The sequence below is a fragment of the Mercenaria mercenaria genome, chromosome 3 (assembly GCF_021730395.1).
Source record: "Mercenaria mercenaria strain notata chromosome 3, MADL_Memer_1, whole genome shotgun sequence".
Classification (NCBI taxonomy): domain Eukaryota; kingdom Metazoa; phylum Mollusca; class Bivalvia; order Venerida; family Veneridae; genus Mercenaria; species Mercenaria mercenaria.
Window position 1 is genome coordinate 63289750 of NC_069363.1, and position 24641 is coordinate 63314390.

A 24641-nucleotide genomic window follows, 5' to 3' on the forward strand; every position below is an offset into this window, starting at 1 on the left:
ACATGGCCGAAACTAAAAATCCCAAATTCCCATGTCTCAAAAATATGATGGATGCTAGCTATTTCTGTAAGGGGGCGGAGCCCTGGCGTCATTAATTCATTAAATATTTTAATAGCACTCACAGTACACTTTTAATTCTATGAAAAGACATTGAAAATCCACTGATCGGAAATGTTGATAAAAAGGACACATTTATCTAAAAATCTTGAAAATAGAGTTAATAATCCTCAAGATAATTATCGTGTGTATTTTTTTGTGACTTTTTAGAATCATGTGTGAAAAATGGGTTTCCTTTAGGAGAAGAAAAAATTTTACAAGATAATGCAATTCTTCATTCTAAACAACAACAATTGTATATCCTTTGATCAAAAGGATTATCTGGTATTTTCATCACCAGGTAAAAGATGCTTTGTTGCATTTTTCTTCTATAGTTAATGTTTGATTTGTATCTAAATAGGGTTACTGAATAAAGACACTTTTACAACTTAGTTATCAATTTTTTCTCGTTAACACTATTATAACCGAAATGGTAAAAAAAAAAGCAGAATTTTAAATGAACACGTCTTAAGTTGATGAACATTATTTGTGATCAGACTTGATCTAGAGTGCAGGGAATGTAGAAGAAGAGTCACATAACAGAAACCATGTCCAATGATACGTTAATTTCTTTCTCATACAAAATTGAATGGTGGCATATTAAAACCAGGATTATTTAGCCGGCTCTGAATAAAAAAAACTAGAATTTTCATACCAAAGTTATGCAGTCCTTGTTCATTTTTACTGACATTTGTTGGGAGTCGAATTTAGGTCATATAGCATTATTGTCTAGCTTTGGTGGTGGAGCAAGACCTGACAGGTGCTCCTCAGGGCTTCTGGCACAGGTAGGCATTTGGGTAGAACTAACGGACTTTCTGAGTAAGACTTTGACACCTGAGATAACGCTCGAACCCACAGCGGTTAAGGTGCAATTCATCATTACAGACATTTCAAGCTGTTTATACAACAAAAAATAAATAAAATGCTGTTACAAAGGACACTTTTACCGAATTCTTAAATCTTTCTCTCCAATTACGGTATATACCCGCGGTAATACCGGTAATACTGTGATCTTCACATAATTTGTTTACATTTAAGTTCGTTCCCCCATTTTATATGTACATCTAGTTATTACTCTCATCAATCATCACTCTTTGTTCAGTATGAAATGTTGATCTATTTTCATCCTGGATAAGATTTTATTGCATAATTTTTTATATCTATGATAATATTACAGATGCATTTCCAATTACAGCAAGTATGCACGATTTCCTAGTTGTGATTCATTTACGAGAAATACCCAAAAATATTTGAGCCGCACCATGAGAAAACCAACATAGTGCATTTGCGACCAGCATGGATCCAGACCAGCCTGCGCATCCGCGCAGTCTGGTCAGGATCCATACTGCTTGCTTTCAAACCCTTTCGAAATTAGAGAAACCGTTGGTATGGATCCTGACCAGACTGCGCGGATGTGATTTCAGACACGTAGTGCATTTGCATCCATGCAGTCTGGTCAGGATCCATACTTATCGCTAACGGTTTCTCTAATTTCGAAAGGGTCTGAAAGCGAACAGTATGGATCTTGACCAGACTGAGCAGATGCTGGTTGCAAATGCACTATGTTGGTTTTCTCATGGTGCAGCTCAATTTTATGCTTTATGATACTGTAAGTGACTTATATATCATCCTTGGTGGATAATCATTATCTTCATGTCAGAAAAGCTACATATACATAAGTATGATTTAAAAGTATAATTTAATACATCATTTACATTACTTACATGATTTGCCAATTTTTTTTAGATTTTTTCTTTTTTTTTAATAGGTCGAACATCTTTTTACATCCTTGATTCTATGAACAGGAAAGTACTTTTAAATCCCTGACAGAAACAAATACCTTGGTTCCGTGAACAGGAAAATACCTTGATTCCATGAAAAGGAAAATATCTTGATTCCCAAAACAAGAAAGTACCCTGATTTCCGGACAGGAAAATATTTTTATACTTAATTTAAGATTTTCTACAATGCCAGCATACCCGCCCGCTTAGCTCAATAGGGAGAGCGCAGATCTATGGATCTCCGGGTCTGAGTTCGAACCCCGTGCTGGGCGTGTTTTCTCCGTGACGATTTGATAAAACACATTGTGTCTGAAATCACGTGTGACTAAAACTTTGTGACTGATCTTTTAAATGCATAACCATAAGAGTTTTCATTTCAAATGCTGCTAAAAACATACAAGCCAAAGTTCTCTAAATTATGCACCAAAAAACCAAAAACTCTCTGATGCCAAAATTAATATATCTAGTAATTTCTTCTTCTTGAATTATTATGCCAATAGATAAAGCCTCTTTCTATCTAATTCAAAGAGACATGCCACTTTTAAATACTGTTTCAAAAGGAATGTCTCCTTTGAACAATTTCAAAGGGCAAATACAAGCATCATTCAAAATCTAAATATTCTTTATATATATCTACTTGCCTCAAGCAAATCTTATCTATTAAAGGGAAATCTAAAACAAGATTTCAAATTCTTTTAATCCAAATGATGACAAACGACGGCAATATATGCATTCTTTATGAACAATTTCCGTGAGTGATCAAATACAAAGAATAAATACGTGAGTCAACCTCGTCGCATTTTAGTCTTAATTAAAAAATTTTAATTGTGACTGAAGGGGTACTTGAAATTGCTTTAAGAAGAATGTTGGAGCACGTCGAATAACTTAATTTCCACCCAACGACTATCTAGCCATAGGGTTATCTAAAACGTTTGACATATTTTCAATAAGTTATTTTTGTGTTATTGAAGTTCAATTCAAGACTGAAACAAGTCATTTCCGACCCTTACCTGAGTCATATACACCTGTATTTAACAATTCACAGTTATTTCTCAATGAAGACAATACAGGCTGCCAAGTATCTATCTAACCTATTCAGAGAACTATTAACTTCAGATGACATTAGATATACAGCTTGTTAAAGCTGTCTTCCTCATGAGGTTGGTGCCAGATTAACCCATCAAATGTATTTTACACTGCCAAGAAGGGTTAAACACCATACAAAAGTATGTTTAACATTCTGCTGTAACCTCTGAAAGACAGTGGTTTGGTTTGCAAGACAATCTAACAGGCCAGGATCCTCTTAATACACCCACCCTTCCTACATCCCACACCGAGAAAATACATCAAGACAGGCTGGCAGGCCAGGTTGGAGAACAGTATCCCCTCAATTCCCCACCTCCCTACATTCCTATAACCAAATAAACACAACAAGCCAAGCTCGAAAGTCAGGTTGGTGAAAAGTATCCCCTCAATGTGCGTGACCCTCCCAACTCGCTGTACCGAGAAAACACAACACACCATCAGATACAATTGACAGTTAAAATTCAACTAGAGATTCATATAACGGTTCGATGAATAGGTAAAACTTATCTTTTTTTTCAGACAATCGGGAACAAGTAACAAGTCACTCATCAAACCATTTCCGACTGCCACTTTAAAAGCTTTGGTAGCCACTTACAAAATTTTACTGAAATGTACTAGACTACACAAGGATGTTATAGTAGATCGAAGGTGCCTCACAGAATTCATTTCTAAAGTTTACTGAATGCACAAGACTACACAAGGATGTTATTGAAGAAGGAATGGAGTAAGTGCCTCACAGAATTCATTTTTAAAGTTTACTGGATGCACTGGGCTACACAAGGATGTTACAGACGAAGGAATGGAGTAAGTGCCTCACAGAATTCATTTTTAAAGTTTACTGAATGCACTGGACTACACAAGGATGTTATTGATGAAAAATGGAGTAAGTGCCTCATATAATTCATTATTTAAGTTTACTGAATGCACTGGGCTACACAAGGATGTTACTGACGAAGGAATGGAGTAAGTGCCTCACAGAATTCATTTTTAAAGTTTACTGAATGCACTGGACTACACAAGGATGTTACTGATGAAGGAATGGAGTAAGTGCCTCACAGAATTCATTTCTAAAGTTTACTGAATGCACAAGACTACACAAGGATGTTACTGATGAAGGAATGGAGTAAGTGCCTCACAGAATTCATTTCTAAAGTTTACTGAATGCACTGGACTACACAAGGATGTTTCAGACGAAGGAATGGAGTAAGTGCCTCACAGAATTCATTTTTAAAGTTTACTAATGTACAAGACTACACAAGGATTTTACTGCAGGGTCCACGCTTCTAGGCGACGTGAGCGAAGTGGTCGCTTTTTTTCTGATGACTTCGCTCTGTTTGTACAGAAAAGCGAAAAACAAGTCGCCCTAAAATCTGGCGCCCGAGGCAGTTATCATACATGTATATATTACATCTATCAGCTTCTAATCGGCTTGTAAAAACATTACATAATCAATTAGCGAAACTTCTCCTGTTACGGGTTGTGAACTTAACCTGTCAACAAAGTATGCTCTGCAAATCACCGAATATCGTTAGGATGATTTTAATTGGTCGAAAACTTTGGAAACACCAATCAAACGAGGCGAAACAAAATTGCCTTTAATTGATTTTGTGCATCACGGATAAAAAGTGTGTGCATCACGTGTGAAAACAAACAACTAAAAACTGTCAAAAGTAGGGTAAATAAAAACAAAAACACAAGTATGTCGGCGCAAGAGTCAGTAGCTGATTATAGGATGATAGCCCATCGCAAATTGACCGATAGGGCCTAAAGAAAAGCTCTGAATAATAACCAGAGTTGTTCGTAATGTATGGTTTTAATTGCGGCTGCCAGACGTAAATATTTGTGTTCTACATAAATTAAATTGAAATTCAGACAACATGTATTTAATTTCAATCAGTCACAATCAATTTTAGATAAGAACACATTAGCTTTTATCTTTTTGTAAAAGTTTTTTGAAAACGAAAGTAGGCTGTCAGAATGTCTGCTCGCGGTGACAACTTGCCGGTATTTCATGGACATTTTTCTTAATTTTCTTCAATAAAAGGTATTGTCATTGTAGACTTTAATATTAGATACTGTCCAGTGCCGTTAAATTTTCTTTCCATCATCACAATTTGTCAAATATGTTCTTTAGACTCGAGAATTGGGCAATGCTTATGAGTGTATCAGTATCCGGACATAAAATTTTGGATATCTGGATTTTGACCAGCTGGGGTTTGATACAGGGGTGTGCATGGATAAGAATTGAAAAATAATTTTCTATTGTTAGTTTTGACTGGTGGAAGGAAGATGAGCCTGGCAAATCGCACTGTGTTATATGTAGACTGGCAAAATTTGATAATGCATATGCAAGGGGTCATGACACAAGAGCCGAACAACAAATAACACTACACATGCCTGTTATAATACTGATGGTGATTTAGTATTATTTATGAATGTTTCAAACTACTGCATAAATACATGCTCACTGTGTGTATTTGTATTTGATACTTGGCATTTTGTACTTATAAGTGAAATATGTGTTGTTTTGAAATGTTATTCCTTTGTGTTGTACCATCAAAACTGTAATATACGGTTTGATTAATGACTGTTTTGACCCGCAGCCTCACTTCTCCCTGTTCTGAGAAAACTTCTCCCTATTTTCACTGAAGGGAGAAGTCACTTCTCCCAATTTTTCTGGGCTAGCTTGAACCCTGTACTGACGAAGGAATGGAGTAAGTGCCTCACAGAATTCATTTTTAAAGTTTACTGAATGCACTGGACTACACAAGGATGTTAATGACGAAGGAATGGAGTAAGTGCCTCACAGAATTCATTATTTAAGTTTACTGAATGCACTGGGCTACACAAGGATGTTACAGATGAAGGAATGGAGTAAGTGCCTCACAGAATTCATTTTTAAAGTTTACTGAATGCACAAGACTACACAAGGATGTTTCAGACGAAGGAATGGAGTAAGTGCCTCACAGAATTCATTTCTAAAGTTTACTGAATGCACTGGACTACACAAGGATGTTTCAGACGAAGGAATGGAGTAAGTGCCTCACAGAATTCATTTTTAAAGTTTACTGAATGCACTGGACTACACAAGGATGTTTCAGACGAAGGAATGGCGTAAGTGCCTCACAGAATTCATTTTTAAAGTTTACTAATGTACAAGACTACACAAGGATGTTACTGACGAAGGAATGGAGTAAGTGCCTCACAGAATTCATTTTTAAAGTTTACTGAATGCACTGGACTACACAAGGATGTTACTGACGAAGGAATGGAGTAAGTGCCTCACAGAATTCATTATTTAAGTTTACTGAATGCACTGGGCTACACAAGGATGTTACAGACGAAGGAATGGAGTAAGTGCCTCACAGAATTCATTTTTAAAGTTTACTGAATGCACAAGACTACACAAGGATGTTACTGACGAAGGAATGGAGTAAGTGCCTCACAGAATTCATTTCTAAAGTTTACTGAATGCACTGGACTACACAAGGATGTTTCAGACGAAGGAATGGAGTAAGTGCCTCACAGAATTCATTTTTAAAGTTTACTGAATGCACAAGACTACACAAGGACGTTACTGACGAAGGAATAGAGTAAGTGCCTCACAGAATTCATTTTTAAAGTTTACTGAATGCACTGGACTACTCAAGGATGTTATTGATGAAGGAATGGAATTGACTGCAAAGTGAAAAAGTTGCAAAGTGTACCAGACTGAATGCTACATGTATACCTTCAGTGGTGCCATTTGGAGTAATTTCCGTGTAACCGTCTTTAGAATCTGTAGATGTATGACTAGATGAGTTTTCTTCGACTTGATTCAATGACGGACTTGGATGATTGCAGTTCACTGGTTGTAATTCCTGTAATACTCTGAAAGAAACAGAAAACAGTACGAGAATCCAACTTTAAAATCTTTATTACTTCAATAGTGTAGCTTCTAAATGTGCATTATAGTCACTATAACAACCCTGTACATTTGAAAAATCTGTTGTAGAAATATATGGATAAATAACTCAGTGTATTTGTACTACTAGCGGACCAGACACTCATTCAGACCTGATACTCATTCAAAGACAAATATTTCAAAAACTTAATCAACATGACTGAACTTTGCAGAGAATTTACTGAAAGTATATAGAGTAAGAATATCTCTTTTAACATATGTAAGTATAAATGTAGAAGATCAGCATTCTTTACTGAAATTAAAATATAAATGAGCTGCACCATCCGCGCAGTCTGGTCAGGATCCATGCTGTTCGCTAACGGTTTCTCTAAGTGCAATAGGCTTTGAAAGTGAACAGCATGGATCTAGACCAGCCTGCGCAGATGCTGTCAAAGATATTGTCAAAAATAATTGTTTTTAACCAAATCACGAATAAAACCTCTGGTCAAAGTAGAATTTTTTAAAAATAATTAAATAATTTGCAGGAAATCAGTAGCTTCCAGTGAATATAAATATTCATACCAAAATGACCAACCAATTACAAAAAATAAAGGACAGCAACTCTTGTATCACTGCATATATTCTGACTTTCTATACTACAAACTATCTTCCAATTACCAAGGGACCACAACCGACACACACAGACAACACCAAATCACATCGCTTTCGAAAGGTGAAAAAATCCTGAGACAAACACAATCCACATATATAACTCCTTTGGATAACACTTATTTCAAGTAAATTCTTTTTTTTTTTTTTTGCACCCATGAATCAAAAACTTATTCAAAATGTTGTAATAATACATGCATGCCTCTCAGTATAAAGCACTTTAATATACAGAGTAAATAATATACAAAGGAATTCATTTTCTCCATCAAAACTATTGATCCAGGCTCACCTCAAAGTGAAAATGTGTCTTCACAAAATGACAATTTATTATACATCCAATTTTGAAACAGTAAACAGTACAAAAGCATAAACTGCATGCCCTTTATATGGAAATTTACGATACTGTTATTGCTTTGATTTCATTTCCTGCTGATAACACACAAATATAAATGATAACTGCTTTCTCCGATATTAAACTTTTGAAATAAAAAAACAATTTTATTGACATGCCTCCCTGGAGATGAGACAAATGTTATAGTTTGAAATATTTCATCAATGCTAAAAAGTGTTCGGTAACCTACATTTCTTACTCTCTATCTTTGCTAATTGTTGGCTTTTTTTTCTAATTCTTACTATTTATAATAAAAATCATTTAGAAAAAAATAAATCACAATCATCCTCTGGTTCCAGTACGAAAATCCTTTTAATTTGGAGTTAATAAAAATTACACATTTTACACTAGAATACATTTCATCGAAACCTATAATTTTCAAATTTTGTTTCCATGGTAACGAGTGGAGCTCAATACTAACCTCATCTGTCAAATGTCAACATTCAAAATTTATGTTATAACCAGATCCACTAATAACGAACTGTGTACAAAATTTATATCCAAAATATTTTAAGCCGATATTCCATATCCTAATTTTATAATATCATATTCTCCGAGAAAACTTTAAATAAATGTACCAGAATTTAGCGTTTTTTTTCACTGAGCATTTTGGGGTAGGCATAGCAAAATGGTCCCTGAAGCGTAACAATCTATCACGAAGTGATAGACAATCCCCATTTTAAAAAATCACCGCAGATGTTATCATGAATTTCATGCATGTTTTCACATTACTGTCTTTGGCCAATTACAGATATGCATATTTAGCACAATAAGGGATGAAATAATTACAAATAAAATACCCAGGAAACTTTTCCTCAATCATAAATGATATATTTACAAAAACATAATAAATATTCACAACTATTTTGTAAAAAAATTGTGTTATTTTAAATCTATGAGATAGTATAAACTTCACGATCTGCTTTGACAAAACTATGCGATTTTTTTAATGAAACCATAAAACATAGTTTTGTCTCACATGTGACCCAGTTTTTTCCATATTGAAAAAGGGCACGAGGCAAGCAATCTTAGATTTAGAGATAAATAGACGCAGCATTGAAAACCAGTGAGATCTACGTGATTTTTCCTTCTGACGAGCCTTAAATGAGCCGTATACAATGCTCATGAACTATTTAACAAACCTTTTTAATTGTAACAAACAATTAATCTACATGCTTGATCGTACATTTTAAAAGGAAAAAATTAAAACAATGAAGAGACAATACCTAACTGATCAGGAAAAAAATTAGCACGTAACGAGAAAAGTTGTACATTCAACCACTTTACCTAGTCATTCTCTTTAGGACCAGATATAATATTTTGAAATGGAATACTAATATGCGACAATATTAAAAGCAATACTGTCACTGCTCATGTTACCACAAAATCATATCGAAATTTTTTCGTCTGCAATATATGACCTTACCGATACTGGATGCTTCAATGTCAGTAGTTCTTTCATGTATATCCTGAAATACGCTGTAGACTACTGCTTGTCTGTTGTAAGCTTAATAACAATCGCCACCAGTAACCAATATGGGTGACTCCTCCAAGAATGTTAGTGGGAGGATAGTGCAAAATATAAAAGTCGCATCAATTCCGAAAGCATTCCTGGTTCGTTAGCAACTGCCAGGTGTAATACCAAATTCTTACCGCAATGTTAGTAATCTTTAAGTTGGAGGAGCAAGCGGCTCAAACTTACAACCCCTGGTTTCGTGATTTCTGTACACTATTTCTGTCATTCTTCGGCCATTCATGTATGTTGTATGAACATTTGTTGACTATCATTACATCATGATGTACATCAGGTTCTTCATATATACCAATGTCTGAATTCTAAATGCTGTTGAATCTACACTATCTGGTGTCTAATCACTCCAAGAAAATTACTAAATGCAAATAAAACTTCATCAAGCGTTGTTTTCATATACTTATATCTCCTGCTTTTGCCGTTTCCTTTTAAAATTTCAATACTTTATCATTACATGGGAGAAAAAAAATAAGAAAAAAAAGTTTGAAAGTTTTTATATCAATAAAAATGAAAACTTCAGAAATTAACTGCCAGGCGTAAGTCTGTTACTAAAAATAAAGCCGAAATGAGCAATATAGAAAGTTGACTGTTCTAAACTGTTTGCTCCATATAAACATAATAGCATGCCAAGTGACAATTTCAGTTGATCCCCATTGACGAAAATTTCTGTCAATGGCTGAGGCACTATTTTCAGCTCTCCACTAATTATTATATGCCATAAAACCCCTCTTAACTTGAAGTGGAAGCTCGTTGCTCCGAACAATAACAAATTAACCTAATGGAGGGCTGGCTTTGGGAAATACAGTGAATTATCTGTAATAACCTTCCATTTGTATTTATTGTCGTGTATGACAATAGAAAGGAAGGAAGAACAATACTTTCTATAGCTAAAACGATAATATTTCACGAAAATACACAATAATGATGGAGACAGACAAAAATGAGTTAATCATGAAGAGTGCTAGCGTGGTACTGCTACAGGAAATATAAGGCTCGAAATGGTCAAACGAGGATTACCGCCAGTAGATGATTTAATAAAACTGTTTCAGTTAAATGATGTGCGATATTCTGCTAATGTGGCAATTTCTACATTGTCATCAATTCCAAGAATGCGTTCAACAACTAATTATTTTTAAACAGAAAAAAAAAAATCTATGGTTTTTATCCAAATGTTATCAATTTTAAGGTTATGGTATTCATAGATGGCTGGAAAAAGCTTGGCATCATCTCTACAAGTGACTAATAACTGCACAATTGAAACAAAAGTTGAAAATCTTGAAAAATCCCAAGTTTTCATTTCAGACATTGAAATGTCACCAATAAGAGGGAGCATTATAATTATATATATATATAAAAAACACGTATACCACAGAATGTTGATAGTATTGTGATGGCTGGAGTTTCTCTTTATTTTTGACTCAATCTGTATCAATTTCAGCCTCCTTCACTGGAAAAGATCTAATTAGGCATACCTAACTCCGTAAATAAAAGTTTTTTTTATATTCTATTTTTTATTTCATCATTTTAATGTTTACGGAGAGGCAAGCCGGTGTCTTATCAGACCGGTAACTACACATAAAGCTCCATGGGGAGTCTGGTAATGTTAAAACACAAATTAAGTGCCAGTTACTTCATGATTATTGGCCAATTAAAAACCCCCAATCCAGCTGGTTCCAAGAGATAAGAAACAATTACTGTCCTAGAAATCATGAGCGATGCCTGCCTAATTAGCATGCCTTCAGGCACCAATCACAAGTTCAGTATTTTCTTGTGTTTTTTCCCCAATAAATTTCAAATTCCTCGAAATAAAATTACTTCATAAACGCATTTCAATGAAATTTTTTTCAGAGAAAAATATAGTTTATATAATAATTACTCATTTTAGACTGCCTTGATACAAAAGTTGGCTTCTTGCGACTATTTCAAAATACATTAATTTCGGTGAAAAAGTTTTTTTCTTCTTCTGTGAATCTTAATAAATAGACAAACAAGTATGAAACTCGACATAGATCAGTTAATAAAATTGCGGCTCACTGATAATAAAGTTCTGTCATTATTACAGAACAATCACAAAATTGTTTATGTAACGTTTTTTAAACAAAGTGATAAATATCTACAGGGACATGAATACATTGTACTTGAATAAATTGATCAATGCCATTATACTCGGAGGAAAATAAATGACTGACTCAGATCCCGTCAAACCATAAATGTCCATAAAGCCCCGTAAGTGCCTACCCAGCTATAAACATTTTAAAGTTTCGGAATGCGCCGCTTTGTTCGTTTCAGTTTAAGATCGTTAATAATGCTACATTTAATTGACTCAAGCACTATTATTTGATTCTATTAAAATTCAACGGCCTTTTTAATATTCTATTGCGAATAGACTGTAACAATTCTTATAGATCGGTTTTGTAGATTTTTTACTAGGCTGGTGATTACCTCTTCATAATCGCTACCAACATCCAGCTAATTTGAAATTCAAATTTGTAAATAAAGCATGTCATTTTCGATTTAAAACTTTTCAATTTCACACACTACTTAAACTGAATGGAATTGTGGGATATAATAGTATTTATCTTCTGCTGCATCTCATCTTAAGTATCTACATTCTGATAAAAATTTATTCGCGGTCTGTTTCTGCTAAACCTTGTGTAAGGTCAGTGAAAATATAATTATGAAAATTTAAAGTTTTTTTTTTTATATTGAAAATTTAGAATTACTTAATTGTTTGAATGTACTTATTACATAAAATATATATGTAATGCGAAAATGCTTCAAAATGTTCAAAAACTGATTATTTTTACACGTCATCTTCAGTAAGTTTGTAGCTGTACCCATGATCTCAGAGGAAATGAAAATGCTGACAGATGGACAAAGGGACAATTCTATAATATAACCAGCTTTTTTTGTCAAAACAGACGAATGAAAATATAATTAACATCCCACAAAATTTATGAGGAAGGTAATATTATTCACATAATATGATATGGATAACAGTGTCTTATATACTGTTTCTGTTTGCTTTTTCTTGTTTTCTATTCTTTAACAGCCATTTCCCAACTTTACACCAAACTTTCCAAATTTCCACAAGTGCCGTCTGCTGCAAAGCTTCTCGAGATGGCTTGTTCTTTCTCATGTCCTAGATTATGAAGTCTGCTAAAAGAGTTCCAAGTAAAAACTATGCAGATGCTAAAACTTATTTCACATTCCTAACCATGCAAAACCGAAAACAAAACACTTACATGTTTTGCATGACATGGAATTCATAAACCAGTCTAAAATAATTACATAACCTGCGACTAGTGCCATTCTAAACCGCAGAACACGCATGCTTGCACGCAAACTAACATTTCAGCCTTAATCATACATAGGCAACCTTCGAAACAATCATACAGTCTTTAAAGCCTATGACCAAATAACTTAAGCAGCTATAAATAATACACCGTTTCCTTCATTTAATTTGTGTTTTTAATAAAACTTTGCAGACCTCCTGTGGTTTAATTTTCTGAAGAATTGCACAAAAAAGCTTACACTCTATGACAGTTTCACTGAAAAAAAAAAGCACCTAAAACTCACCTGGTATGACTGTTTCCCTGAATTAATGCCATAAAACTTACCCTGCATAATTGTTTCTCTTGAATTCATGCCCTAAAACTTACCTTGTGTCCTTACCCTTTGTGTTTGTGAATGAGTGAGGTAAAATTCATCCTTAGTTTACATGAATTAATGCCATAACACTTACCCTGTATGATTGTTTACTGTGTGTTCATCCTTTTCTGGGGACTCCCTTTCAACTTTCAATCTTTTCACCTGAAAATATAAATATGGTTGACTTACTTAATTTAAGGTCACATCTTGCAGTCTGAAGTGAGATATGTATCATAAATATATATATATATATATTTGATGTTACATCAAGTTCTGTTGCATATACAATCCATGTACTACTAACAACATAATCTATAAATACCAAAATTCCTGTCACCCGAAATAGATTTAGCTTCAGACAGAAATTATAGCCAACTTTAATGCTTTCTTTCCTTGTCAACATCAAAGCATCTGAAATACTCTTACATGAATATTTCATTGGAATTTTGACATACTGTAAAATATTGTTAACTACGAGCTAACATAACGCAACTTACAGGTGGTTCAATGTCAAGGTCATCCAATGAGGAGGGAGTTGGTGGTGGTGACAGAGAAAGTTCATCACCTAGGTTACAGTTGCCATAGTAACTCATCATGGGGTCAATACCAACAATCATTGTTAATCTAAAGGTGCATTTTCAAAACTTCAATTCCAGGGTGTGAATTATAACATAACAACACTATCCAAAAAATCCTTGGTGTTCTATTAATAAACTGAGTATTACAGCCTATCCACACAGATGTCCCCAAAAATTACAAAAACAACAATCCAGAACTTGCTATTTCTTAAATAAATCCACACAGGAAATGCACAAAGATACACAACCGCTAGATCAGCAGCTTTATAGCACAATCAGTAAAAGTCTAATGTCAACAACCAAAACACACAATCTCTCAAATCACAGCAAAAAGCATATGTTATATCTCCAGCTGTGTTAGATTACACATGCTTTCTTCACAAGAGCTGTGCTTTTTTTTTTTCTTCTTTATGCATAAAATATGATAAAATCCCCAGATATAGTTCCACAGTTGAGTATATATATATATATATATCAGAAGTTACATGCATTGTTTATCGGTAGCAAACATGTTGTCTTGGCCAGCTACCTCCGCAAAATCTCCGAATCAATCTTCTTCCAAAAACCATTCAGATATATCTATCTTGTTAAATTATGTTAAAACACTTTCTCCTTCTGCAGACTCTACGTAAAAATCTCTCAGGCAAGAATTTACGCAAAAAGCAGCTAAGTGAGCCAAAAACAATACTTAGTTACGCTTTTTGTGAACGAAATGTCCAGAAAAAAATGCGTGTATCTTGAGCAAGTAACTTCAATGGAAAACTTGATGATTTAATGTATAGTTCTTCACGGTTAGATGACTACTAAAGAATACAGAAAATCCACTACAATAATCCCAGGTTGTTATTTTTTTCACCTAGCTGAGAAAAGTCTTTTACTATATGCTAAGAATTAACTACAGTACACTCAGTGATTCATAAAGCTTGACAACTTAAAATATAGAACTATTATTCCTGACAACCAAAAAAAAATAGAAAGAATATTTTTCATATTCAATGAATGACATAAGATAAACACAAAAAGAGCTTCCCAAGTTTTCCCACTAAAGGCACATATGGTATGTGTTAGGGACTACATTTGGTGACAGAAGCTTTGCTGGACACAGCAGGGGGCACTTCCTGTTACATACATACTAATGCAGTATGGGTAATACCAAAATAAAACAATAACAAATTGACTGGGCACCAACTGAACAATTTTTATTCAAACTTATTTTCTAGTATTCTCATCCAGTTAATTTGTTTTTACAGACAAACATATTTATAGACAAACTTTTTAGATATAGGAACAACAACTCTGTAGTATTTAAAAGGAAGTAACAAGACAGATGAAAATAGCCAATCTTCTCCACAGAATTTTAGGAAATAAAAATGATCTTTTAGTAAAATTTCTTAATTACAGTATGTTTACTGCCCTTTAGTATGACCAATATGATTTTAGGAAAATACATGTTAAAGAGACTACTAACCCACACATTTCAGGCAAAAAAATAAGTTCTCTAAAAAATCAGTAAATAGTGAGTACTCTGAAAGTGACTAGTGGTACAAACCATGGAGATCCATGTACAAACTTACTGACATAAGATATTTGCAAGATATTTTTAAAAATAACAAAAAATATTGAGCACAAGGTAATTAAACTGTTGCAACGTTTTTGACATAATGCAGAAAATTTACATTCTTCTTGCATTTTTTGCCAAAATCTAACTTTTATTTTTACCCACTTTATCATTTTTCAGAGTCATATATACGTTCCATGCCAAACTTGGCTGAAATGAGCATGTTGAAAAATTTCACCCAAACTGTGGGCAAGTAGGTTTAAATGGCCTTAACTTTGGTGGTGGATATAGTATCTGTTATAACACAACATGATCAAGATCTGGTGATACTGATTAGCTTGTACTTTTCTACTCAAAAACAGCTTGTTCATTATTTCCTACATAATCTTTTATAAAAGTGTATAAAAGCAACTTGCTCAACCTCCCACATAATTCTTGTGTATAAAACTGTGTACAAAGGAACACAGATGCAATCTGCTGTCCCCAGTAAATATTTACATATACAAAGATAAACACTGCTTTTCTAAAGATTGCCCTGATAACCACACACTTTATCATTGTGATTTTTTGTTTCAAATATTTGAGCCAAACATTTAAGGCAAAGAAAGTGACAAAAGAACATATGTTAAGGATAAATAATGTCACAAAACAAATGTCAACAAACGCCTATCCTGCCATGAAGTCAGACTACATTGCTAAAGGTAATTTGTTACACAAATTTTACTTACTGAATATTTCCAATGATTAATTTGCATACATTCTAAACAAGAGAAAAACAAAATAACTGTACCCTTGAAATTAAAATTGGAACCAACAATAGCTGGAACTGCCATAACTGATGTTTTAAGTTTATACTAATTTATTTAAGCTTGATTGTGATGAAAGCTTCAAGCTAATTTGAACTGCTCTCAAGTCGGTTTCCTGGAAAAGCTAGCAGTGTTGTGATATGAGACAGCATGGTTGTGACCACAGTGACACTCAAACCCACGACCCCATAGTGAAGCGGCTGACTCCTTAACTGCTGGACAATCGCTCTCTTTGTAACGGACGTAAGAAGTAGTAGAAGAGAGGACCCTCAAAGCTGATTTACTCGGGAGACAATCAAAATCCCCTTGATCGAAATCCCCTTCACTGAAAAATGACAGGGTGTTACAAAATCCCCTTCATACTTTTGCAGGGGGTATCATAATCCCCTCTGTGATTTTTACTTATTTCATCAAGTTCAAATACAACTATATACAACTTAAAAGTCTACTGCATAAAGCACGTAAATACAATGCCTTTAGCAAACATAATATAATTTGGAGCACTGATATCTATATATCTATAATGTTAATCACAGAGGGGATTATGATAACCCCTGCAAATGTGTGAAGGGGATTTTGTAACACCCAGTCATTTTTCAGTGGAGGGGATTTTGATCAAGGGGATTTTGATATACACTCGATTTACTCACCTAAGTACTAATACTACAATATTGTTCTTTTCTATGTGTTTTTGGTCTAGAAAAGGCTTATAAATAGAGCATATGTCACTCAAAATGTGTATAAACTTTTTTCAGAAGTCTGTAACAAGTAAATGACTAGCGATGTTCCATCATTTATGTGATTTGTTCATTATGAAATGTTGTTTAAACATTTCTGTTTGTGAGACTATAATTATAAACTAATAATAATTAACTTATAATGCATTACTGGGGAAACAGTTCTATTTCCTTTAAAGATATATAAGACCCAAATTTCATACTTGGAAAATATGAACAATTACTGCATTTAGTTTATATAAACATTAAATTAACAAGTGTGTGTGTATTAACAGTATTGCATTAAGTTTGAAATAGTACACCTGTAATACACGTATCTGTGAATACATACTACCAGTAAAAGTGGAAGTTTTTTTAAAAAATAACTGTTACTTCATGACATTTAGTTATGAATGAAGCTCCACATACACAATTAATTTATACATTTACCAAAGAAAAATACATCTGATGAGGATTTTAATACATTTAAAGTATTAAAATATCTAAAGATAAAAATATTTTACTGAAAGATGAGCATGGGATATCTTTAATAAAGAATATTTTCCATTTTATACCGATTATGCGAAGTAATAGGGAATCGATCTTACCGATTTTCGTCGCGAAGCGACGAAAATCGGGATCGAATCCCACTACGGTAACATACGAGGGTATCCAAACAACACATACTATCCAAATAAAAAAATATGGAGTTCCGGTTTAGACCATGGGCGTGCGACGACCCCGATGAAATTCGGGATATCACGGTCTTCGTTAATGTTAATAAGCGTCCGTCAGATCAGTGGGCGAAACGCAATATCCGCACAATAAGAGGGTCTGCGACTCGAAAGAATATTCAAAGTAAAGCTGTTAATTTTGTTGCGAAAAGCTAATCAGCCGGGAACGTGACTACACTGATAAAATTTTGTGATACAAAACATGCTTTTTTCAATACTGAGTAGCATTTTAAACGGCGACATTTGAAAAATTTTTATTTTTTAGATTGAGAGTGGTTACACGTTACACTGGCGCCGACATTTGAAAATTTGAGGAAACAAAAACATTCCCCAAAACGAGTTCTTCAGCTCGGGGAATGAGAATATTTCACCTTTGTTTTCCTTTTCAGATCGTATTTAATTCCTTTCCGGTACTTTAGTTTCTTTGAACTTCTTTGTTACTAAGCCTATATTGAATTTTTAAAATTAAAAATCCGTGATTTTTTTTGCAGGCATGCTGATTAAGGGAAATTATTTACTTTTATATAAAAATATGGACGGCACCCCATTACAGCATGTGCTGGTGGCCTGTTGACTTTTTTAGAAACGTGAGAAAATAACTTTCATTGTATAATAAAATGTAAACAAACACCCCACCCATAAAAAGCATAGAAATCCTTATTTTTTACATTTTATGTATTTATCAATTTGAAATGGGCCTTTTAGATTATTATTTCTTAAGGCTCACTGCATGTATACACAGAAATTTAAAGTTGAGCTTAGATTCTGCCGATAAGCTGTGCTCGGCCTAAATATAGCATTATAGGGAATCGGATTGGCTTATAGAAAAAAATATAGTTTTTTAAACAGGCTGGTAACATTGCCGATCGGTTTTCGACATAAAAACTAACATTTTTGAAAAATAGAAAAAGAATTTCTTTCAAACTTGGTTCATCTGTTCATATGACACAATTAAAATAAAAATAAACTTGGTTGCCTTCAGTTTTGGTAGAATTATTTCCCTTGTCAGATTTTTATGACGCATAATTTTGAAGTCCAAAAATTATGTCTTAATCCCTTACATTATGCGGGTTGGTGTTTGTTTCGTATATTCCACACTCATTTGACACCGTGCAAATTGTCACAGTCGAGAAGCGTTGAAAAGCGCAACTTGGCGCAGACATGCAATTCGGCTCGATCTGCTTTGGAATATATGTAATACTGTTTACAGTCGTACTGATCCCACCACATTTTAAAAAAATTCGTATTGATAACAATCCACGTTTTAAAATAAAGTCATATCTGTCCCTAACAAGTTCGTAATTACAAAAATACAGCCCTTATTTGGAGTTCTGAAGCATGCTCGATTGTTGGTCAGAATTATGAAGGGAATTGAATTCAAACTGTTCCATAAATGCAAGAGTTAAGAGTTGTCAGAACCATAATCATGCAGAAGATTTAATTACTTTCACAAATCACAGGGCTCAAATTTTGGACTCGCTAAATGAAAAGTCATTTCAGGAATGCAAGTTAAGATAAAAATTTCACACAATTTATTTTGTAAATACAAATAATGTCAAAATGTTGCGGTTTTTGTTAATATTTGTAGATTCGCTTTCATTTGAGGATAACAGAAAACACAACATCTTTTTTGGTTAGCCTTTTTTGTAATGGATTACTGATTATAAAGAAATGTAGAGGTCTATCTTAAAATTTTAATCTAGAACGCAGGCTATCTTACTAATTTGTACATGTATACAGTTGAATCGCTGTTTATAATATTGGGTAGGGAAAATTTGCCTTGCCGTAGTTTCACCCATAGTTAAGTTATGCCATCAATGATGCGTTCCGAATTACTTTGAAGGTCATTTTAAAGTTAAACGCACAAAATTGTACACCAAGGAAAAACCGGGTTGCAAACAATATTTTTGTTCTAGCATGTTTTTTAGGATATTCTAACATTCTTAATAAATTGAAAGTCTAAATTGCAAGTAGATTTCAGATTAAGCAACAAGAAAAAAGCTACATCTGTACGTGGTCAAAAAAGTTAAATTGAGCTCTGCAAAAATGCAAACTGAAGCCGCTCACATTACTTTTGGCCCGTCGATATGCATTCAGTTCCTGTTCTCCTGGGAATCCCCAGTCGAGCATGTCCCAAACAAATGATGAAGAAATTTTGAGGGTATGAGCTAGACCAGTTGTTTTATGGTTCAAAATCAGCTTTAAGTTCGGGCATGTGAAATTGGTGTCAGGCTTGGAAATTTTCTATCGGGGTTGCCGCATGTTAGTTGAAATCTAAATTTTTGTACACTGCACACATACTCAAATACGTTTAAAGTTATGTTTATGAATCATGACCGTCAGATACCATTAACAATTGTAGCATTTTGTCGGCACCTGTTTCATACTAAACGGAGGAAGGTAGAACAGATTCTTCTAGCTGCTTTACCAGTCTGTTTGCCTTTTCATAACCGAGCAAAGTGAAGGTCATAGACCACCAAGTCAAAAAGGTACCGGGAAATTCACGGGGTTAAAGTAATGTTCATACCTGTCAAGACACACATTTCGGCCTTAGATCAGGCTCACCACGCCTACTATTCAAGGTCACACGCATGTTAAAGAAATAAAGCAACAATTTTTTTTTTTCGTAAAAAATTATTGAATCAAACATTGCAAGGTGACGTTGAAAACAGTGTTTTTATACCGTATAAACAGCTTTTCATTCACCATCGCAACATGTTATTTCTACCGCATGAATAAACATCACAAAAAGTAAACATGGGGGGGAGACTATTCAAACCAGATCTATTTTTGTTAAAAGTCTAAATTTCTATGTGAGGGCGTTTTCCGGTTTTAAGGATCATCGCCCTCCAACCCTCATGAGGGAAACCCTTTCCCTTCGAACTCCGATCACACCGTGGCCTTTGTGGAGCCTGAACAGCTATGAATGTTTGGCTGTTCGGCTGGTCAGTCGTGTAAAAAACCTACTCATACAGTGACTTTTCTTTTTTCAAAACTGAAATTTTAACCGCATTTACTTCGTTTCAATTATACATTGACAAAATTTCACTGTTTTATTTTCTTTAAAAAAAGTTTTTATTTAACAAAATTTCTCCCGCCATGCCAATGTTTAATTGGGGTCATCTTTTTGGGCATGAAAATTGATAAACTGCAAAAGGATGTTACATGTAGCTCTTAGACCTTTAAAATTTCAGAACAGCTGGTTGTCCATGTTTTTTAATTTGCTCCCCTTTTCACTTTTTTCAGGCATCTTGGTCTATTATACAGAGTATTGTTGTACTGCTCCAAAGTGGCTTGTTGACAGACTGAAACCACTGCTTGTGGCTATAAGGTATTTCTATCTTTCGGTTTCTTTATTATATAGTTGCAGCTGTGCACCATGGGAAGCAGTTTCAATCATTAAAAAGGCATGATAACTGTATACAAATTAGTATTGGTGAACAGATTTTTGCGATTGAGTCGGTGCATAGAATCAAATACCAAGGACATTTGGCGTAAAAAAAATTGTCTGTTTCCTGTATCCTGACCTACCATAAATTTTTGGCCCGACCCTTAATGGACGGTCCGTCCACCTTTGTCTTTGGAACATTTTTTCAACTTTTTGACAAAAAGTTGGAAAACTGCACTTTTTATGCTTTAAACATGGACAGTGATGTTATAAATCACTTACTAATGCTTAGAGGCATAACCCCCCTATTTGTATTCATTTTTGACACAAAAATAATTTCCAAAAAGTCTCCCTAAAAATAATTTTAAAAAATCCAAGGAAAAAGTTTTCCGACCTACCTACCCTAATTTTTTTGCACGTTACCGGAAACAAAAATTTTTTCAGTCCTTAGTAAAGACTCATTTCTTGATGATTAAAGCATTTCTGGACAAAACCATAAAATTTAATACAGTATGAAAATTTAAACAATTATTAGCCGATCACCTGTCACAGGGTGACAACATGAGTTGATGTCCGTCATGTACCACAATTTGTAAAAATCTTCTTCAGAACCACTGGGCAGATTTACCCCAAAACTTTACAGAATAAATCATGGGATGGTCCTCTTTCGAAATTCCCCAAAAGAATTTAATTCCATATAGAACTCACTGAAAAGAAAAACTTGAAATGATTTCTTGTCAGAAATTGTTAGCCGGCAGGGCTTTTCATCCTTACATGACAGAGGCCTATATTCGGCCACTTCCCAATCCAAAAATATTGCATTTTTTCCCCAACATCCCAAAAGCAAGGTAACATTTCCCAAAAATCACATCAACAAAGGGTTTAATTTTTTTACATTTAGTGTTATCGCAGGAAGCGGTTCTCAGATATTGATTTTTTAGCTCACCTGTCACAAAGTGACAAGGTGAGCTTTGGGGATAGCGCGGGCACCGTCGTCCTTTCTTGCGTGGGTTAAAACTTTTGCTTGTGCCACTCTATAGGTCACATTTTTCATGGACTTTATGAATTTGGTTGGGTCTTTTTATCATTTACAACATTTGATTTCTGTTTACGGGTTTCACTTCTTGAGAGCAGGCAGCTACAAAATGGAAGGTCAACAAATCCAGTATACTTGAAAAGCAAGAAAGAAACACCAGAAAATATAAAAAGACAGAAGAACAAGGGAACTTCAATAAAAAAAAAACTTTTAGGATAGGAATTCAGGATTTATTTAGAAACTAAATAATTTGAGAACAGCAGTGTTTGACTAAGCTCTGTTACTTTAAGGATAATGTGATTATCACCCTTGGTTTTGTTATTGTCGAGCCCGCTTGCGGAAGCGAAAACATAGTTGGGCCAATGTCATTCGGTGTATGTGCGTGCGTGCGTCCGTCCGGATTGTTTGTCCGGACCATAATTTGGACATGCATGGAGCAATCTTGTTTAATAGGTATGAATGTTAACTTCGTGACACCCGGAGTGTCATGTGCAAGCCCCCAGGTTCCCATTCAAAAAGGGCAAATCACACTTAAGGTCAAAGGTCAATTCAAAATGACTTTGTCGGGGCTTTCTTCTTCATGCATGGAGGGGTTTTGAAGTAACTTAGCAACAATTGTTCACCATCATGAGATGGAGTGTCTTTAGCAAGAACCAGGTCCCTAGGTCTAAGGTCAAGGTCACACTTAAGGTCAAAGGATACAAGAATGACAACTTTGTCTGGAGCATTTCTTCTTCATGCATGGAGGGACTTTGATGTAACTTGGCAAAAATGTTCACCACCATGAGACAGAGTGTCTGTGGAAGAAACCAGGTCTAAGGTCAAGGTACACTTAGAGTCAAAAGTCAGAACAAGAATGACTTGTCTGGAGCATTTCTTTTGATGATAGAGGGATTTTGTTTAACTTTGGCACAATGTTCATCATCATGCGACGGAGTGTTTTTGCATAAGATCCTAGAATTTCTTCCCTTTGTTTTTACTATAAATAGCTTACATTTGTAACTTGCTTATTACTGGTCGTAGGGAAAAATCAAGACCACTTTTCTGTAGTACAACATACATGTTACATCCAATTTTTAGCTCATCTGATTTTTTGAAAAAAAATGATGAGTTATTGTCATCACTTGAGCGGTTGTCGGCGTCGGCGTCGGTGTCGGCGTTGCCTGGTTAAGTTTTATGTTTAGGTCAGCTTTTCTCCTAAACTATCAAAGCTATTGCTTTGAAACTTGGAATACTTGTTCACCATCATAAACTGACCCTGTTATAGCAAGAAACATAACTCCATCTTGCTTTTTTCAAGATTTATGGCCCCTTTTGTACTTAGAAATATCAGATTTCTTGGGGTTTAAATTTTTTTGTTTAGGTCAACTTTTCTCCTAAACTATCAAAGCTATTGCTTTGAAATTGGAATACTTGTTCACCCTCATAAGCTGACCCTGTATAGCAAGAAACATAACTCCATCTTGCTTTTTGCAAGATTTATGGCCCCTTTTGTACTTAGAAAATCAGTTTTCTTGGGTTAAGTTTTAGTTTAGGTTTAGCTTTATTTCCCAAACTATCAAAGCTATGCTTTAAAACTTGCAACACTTGTTCACCATCATAAGTTGACCCTGTACAGCAAGAAACATAACTCCGTCCTGCTTTTGCAAGATTTATGGCCCCTTTTGGACTTAGAAAATATCAGATTTCTTGGTTAAGTTTTATGTTTAGGTCAACTTTTTCTCTTAAACTATCAAAGCTATTGCTTTGAAACTGCAACACTTGTTGACCCTCATAAGCTGACCCTGTATAGCAAGAAACATAACTCCATCCTGCTTTTTGCAAGATTTATGGCCCCTTTTGGACTTAGAAAATCATTTTCTTGGGTTTAGTATTTTGTTTTTAAGTCAACTTTTCTCATAAACTATCAAAACTATTGCTTTTAAAGCTTGCAACAGTTTTTCACCATCATAAGTGGACACTGTACATCAAGAAACATAACTCTATCCTGCCTTTTGCAAGAATGATGGCCCTTTTTAGACTTAGAAAATCATGGGTAGGACAATATTTCTATTACACAAAAAAAAATCAGATGAGCGTCAGCACCCGCAAGGCGGTGCTCTTGTTAGGTGTATTTTGACCTATCTCTGCTGGTGCGGATTTTTGTGTGAATTTTTTTTTTAATTTTTTTTTTTTAATTTTTTTTTTTTAATTTTTTTTCTTTTTAATTTTATGTTCCTTTGTTGTTACTGTAAATATTTAACTTATATTGTAACTTTTTGCAATCTCTTTTATTTGGCATAAATGTTTGCCTCAATGAGACAAGGAGTGTCATGCACAACTCCCAGTTTCTTTGACAGCTGGCGGGCTTGACATATTGCCGTGGGCATTTAGTTTTTCATATTTTCATGAGATTTTAAAGAGAATGTTCTGTTTTAAACCCCCCTGTAGTAAGCTTGTCTTCTTTTCAGTCAGTAGGTTTTCATGGCTTCCAGATGATAAATCATGAAAAGCTTGACCGATTTAAATATTTTTTGGTACATAGTTACAGGTCAAGTTCGACTTTGGGGTCAGTAGGTCAAAGGTCAAGAAACTTGCAAACGCTTTGGGGCCCGGGATCATAGCTTTTGTAACACAAGTGTAACATGATAAATACAGGTTGTTTGAATTTGAGGTCAATAATCAAAGGTCAAGGTCATAGTGATTTTGAACAGTTGAACTGTTTCCGAATGAAACTTGAGGGCCTTGAGCCTAGGAT

The 24641-nt window shown here is 34.5% G+C and overlaps 1 protein-coding gene across 11 annotated transcripts in view; it reads right to left on the reverse strand.

The window, feature by feature from the left end:
- The window catches only part of LOC123524545 (eyes absent homolog 1-like), a 178896-nt gene that overhangs the window by 50419 nt on the left and 103836 nt on the right, over nt 1–24641 (reverse strand). For 6 of the 11 annotated variants that reach the window (XM_053538733.1, XM_053538735.1, XM_053538734.1 and 3 more), the window contains 2 exons: nt 13183–13250; nt 6694–6833 (listed from right to left, as the gene is read on the reverse strand). In XM_053538733.1, the coding sequence (XP_053394708.1) occupies nt 6694–6833; nt 13183–13250 (208 nt within the window). Of the gene's footprint in view, nt 1–6693; nt 6834–8327; nt 10461–13182; nt 13251–13585; nt 13747–24641 lie in introns of those variants that run through there. The other 5 variants (XM_053538736.1, XM_053538732.1, XM_053538737.1 and 2 more) reach the window with 4 other exon arrangements.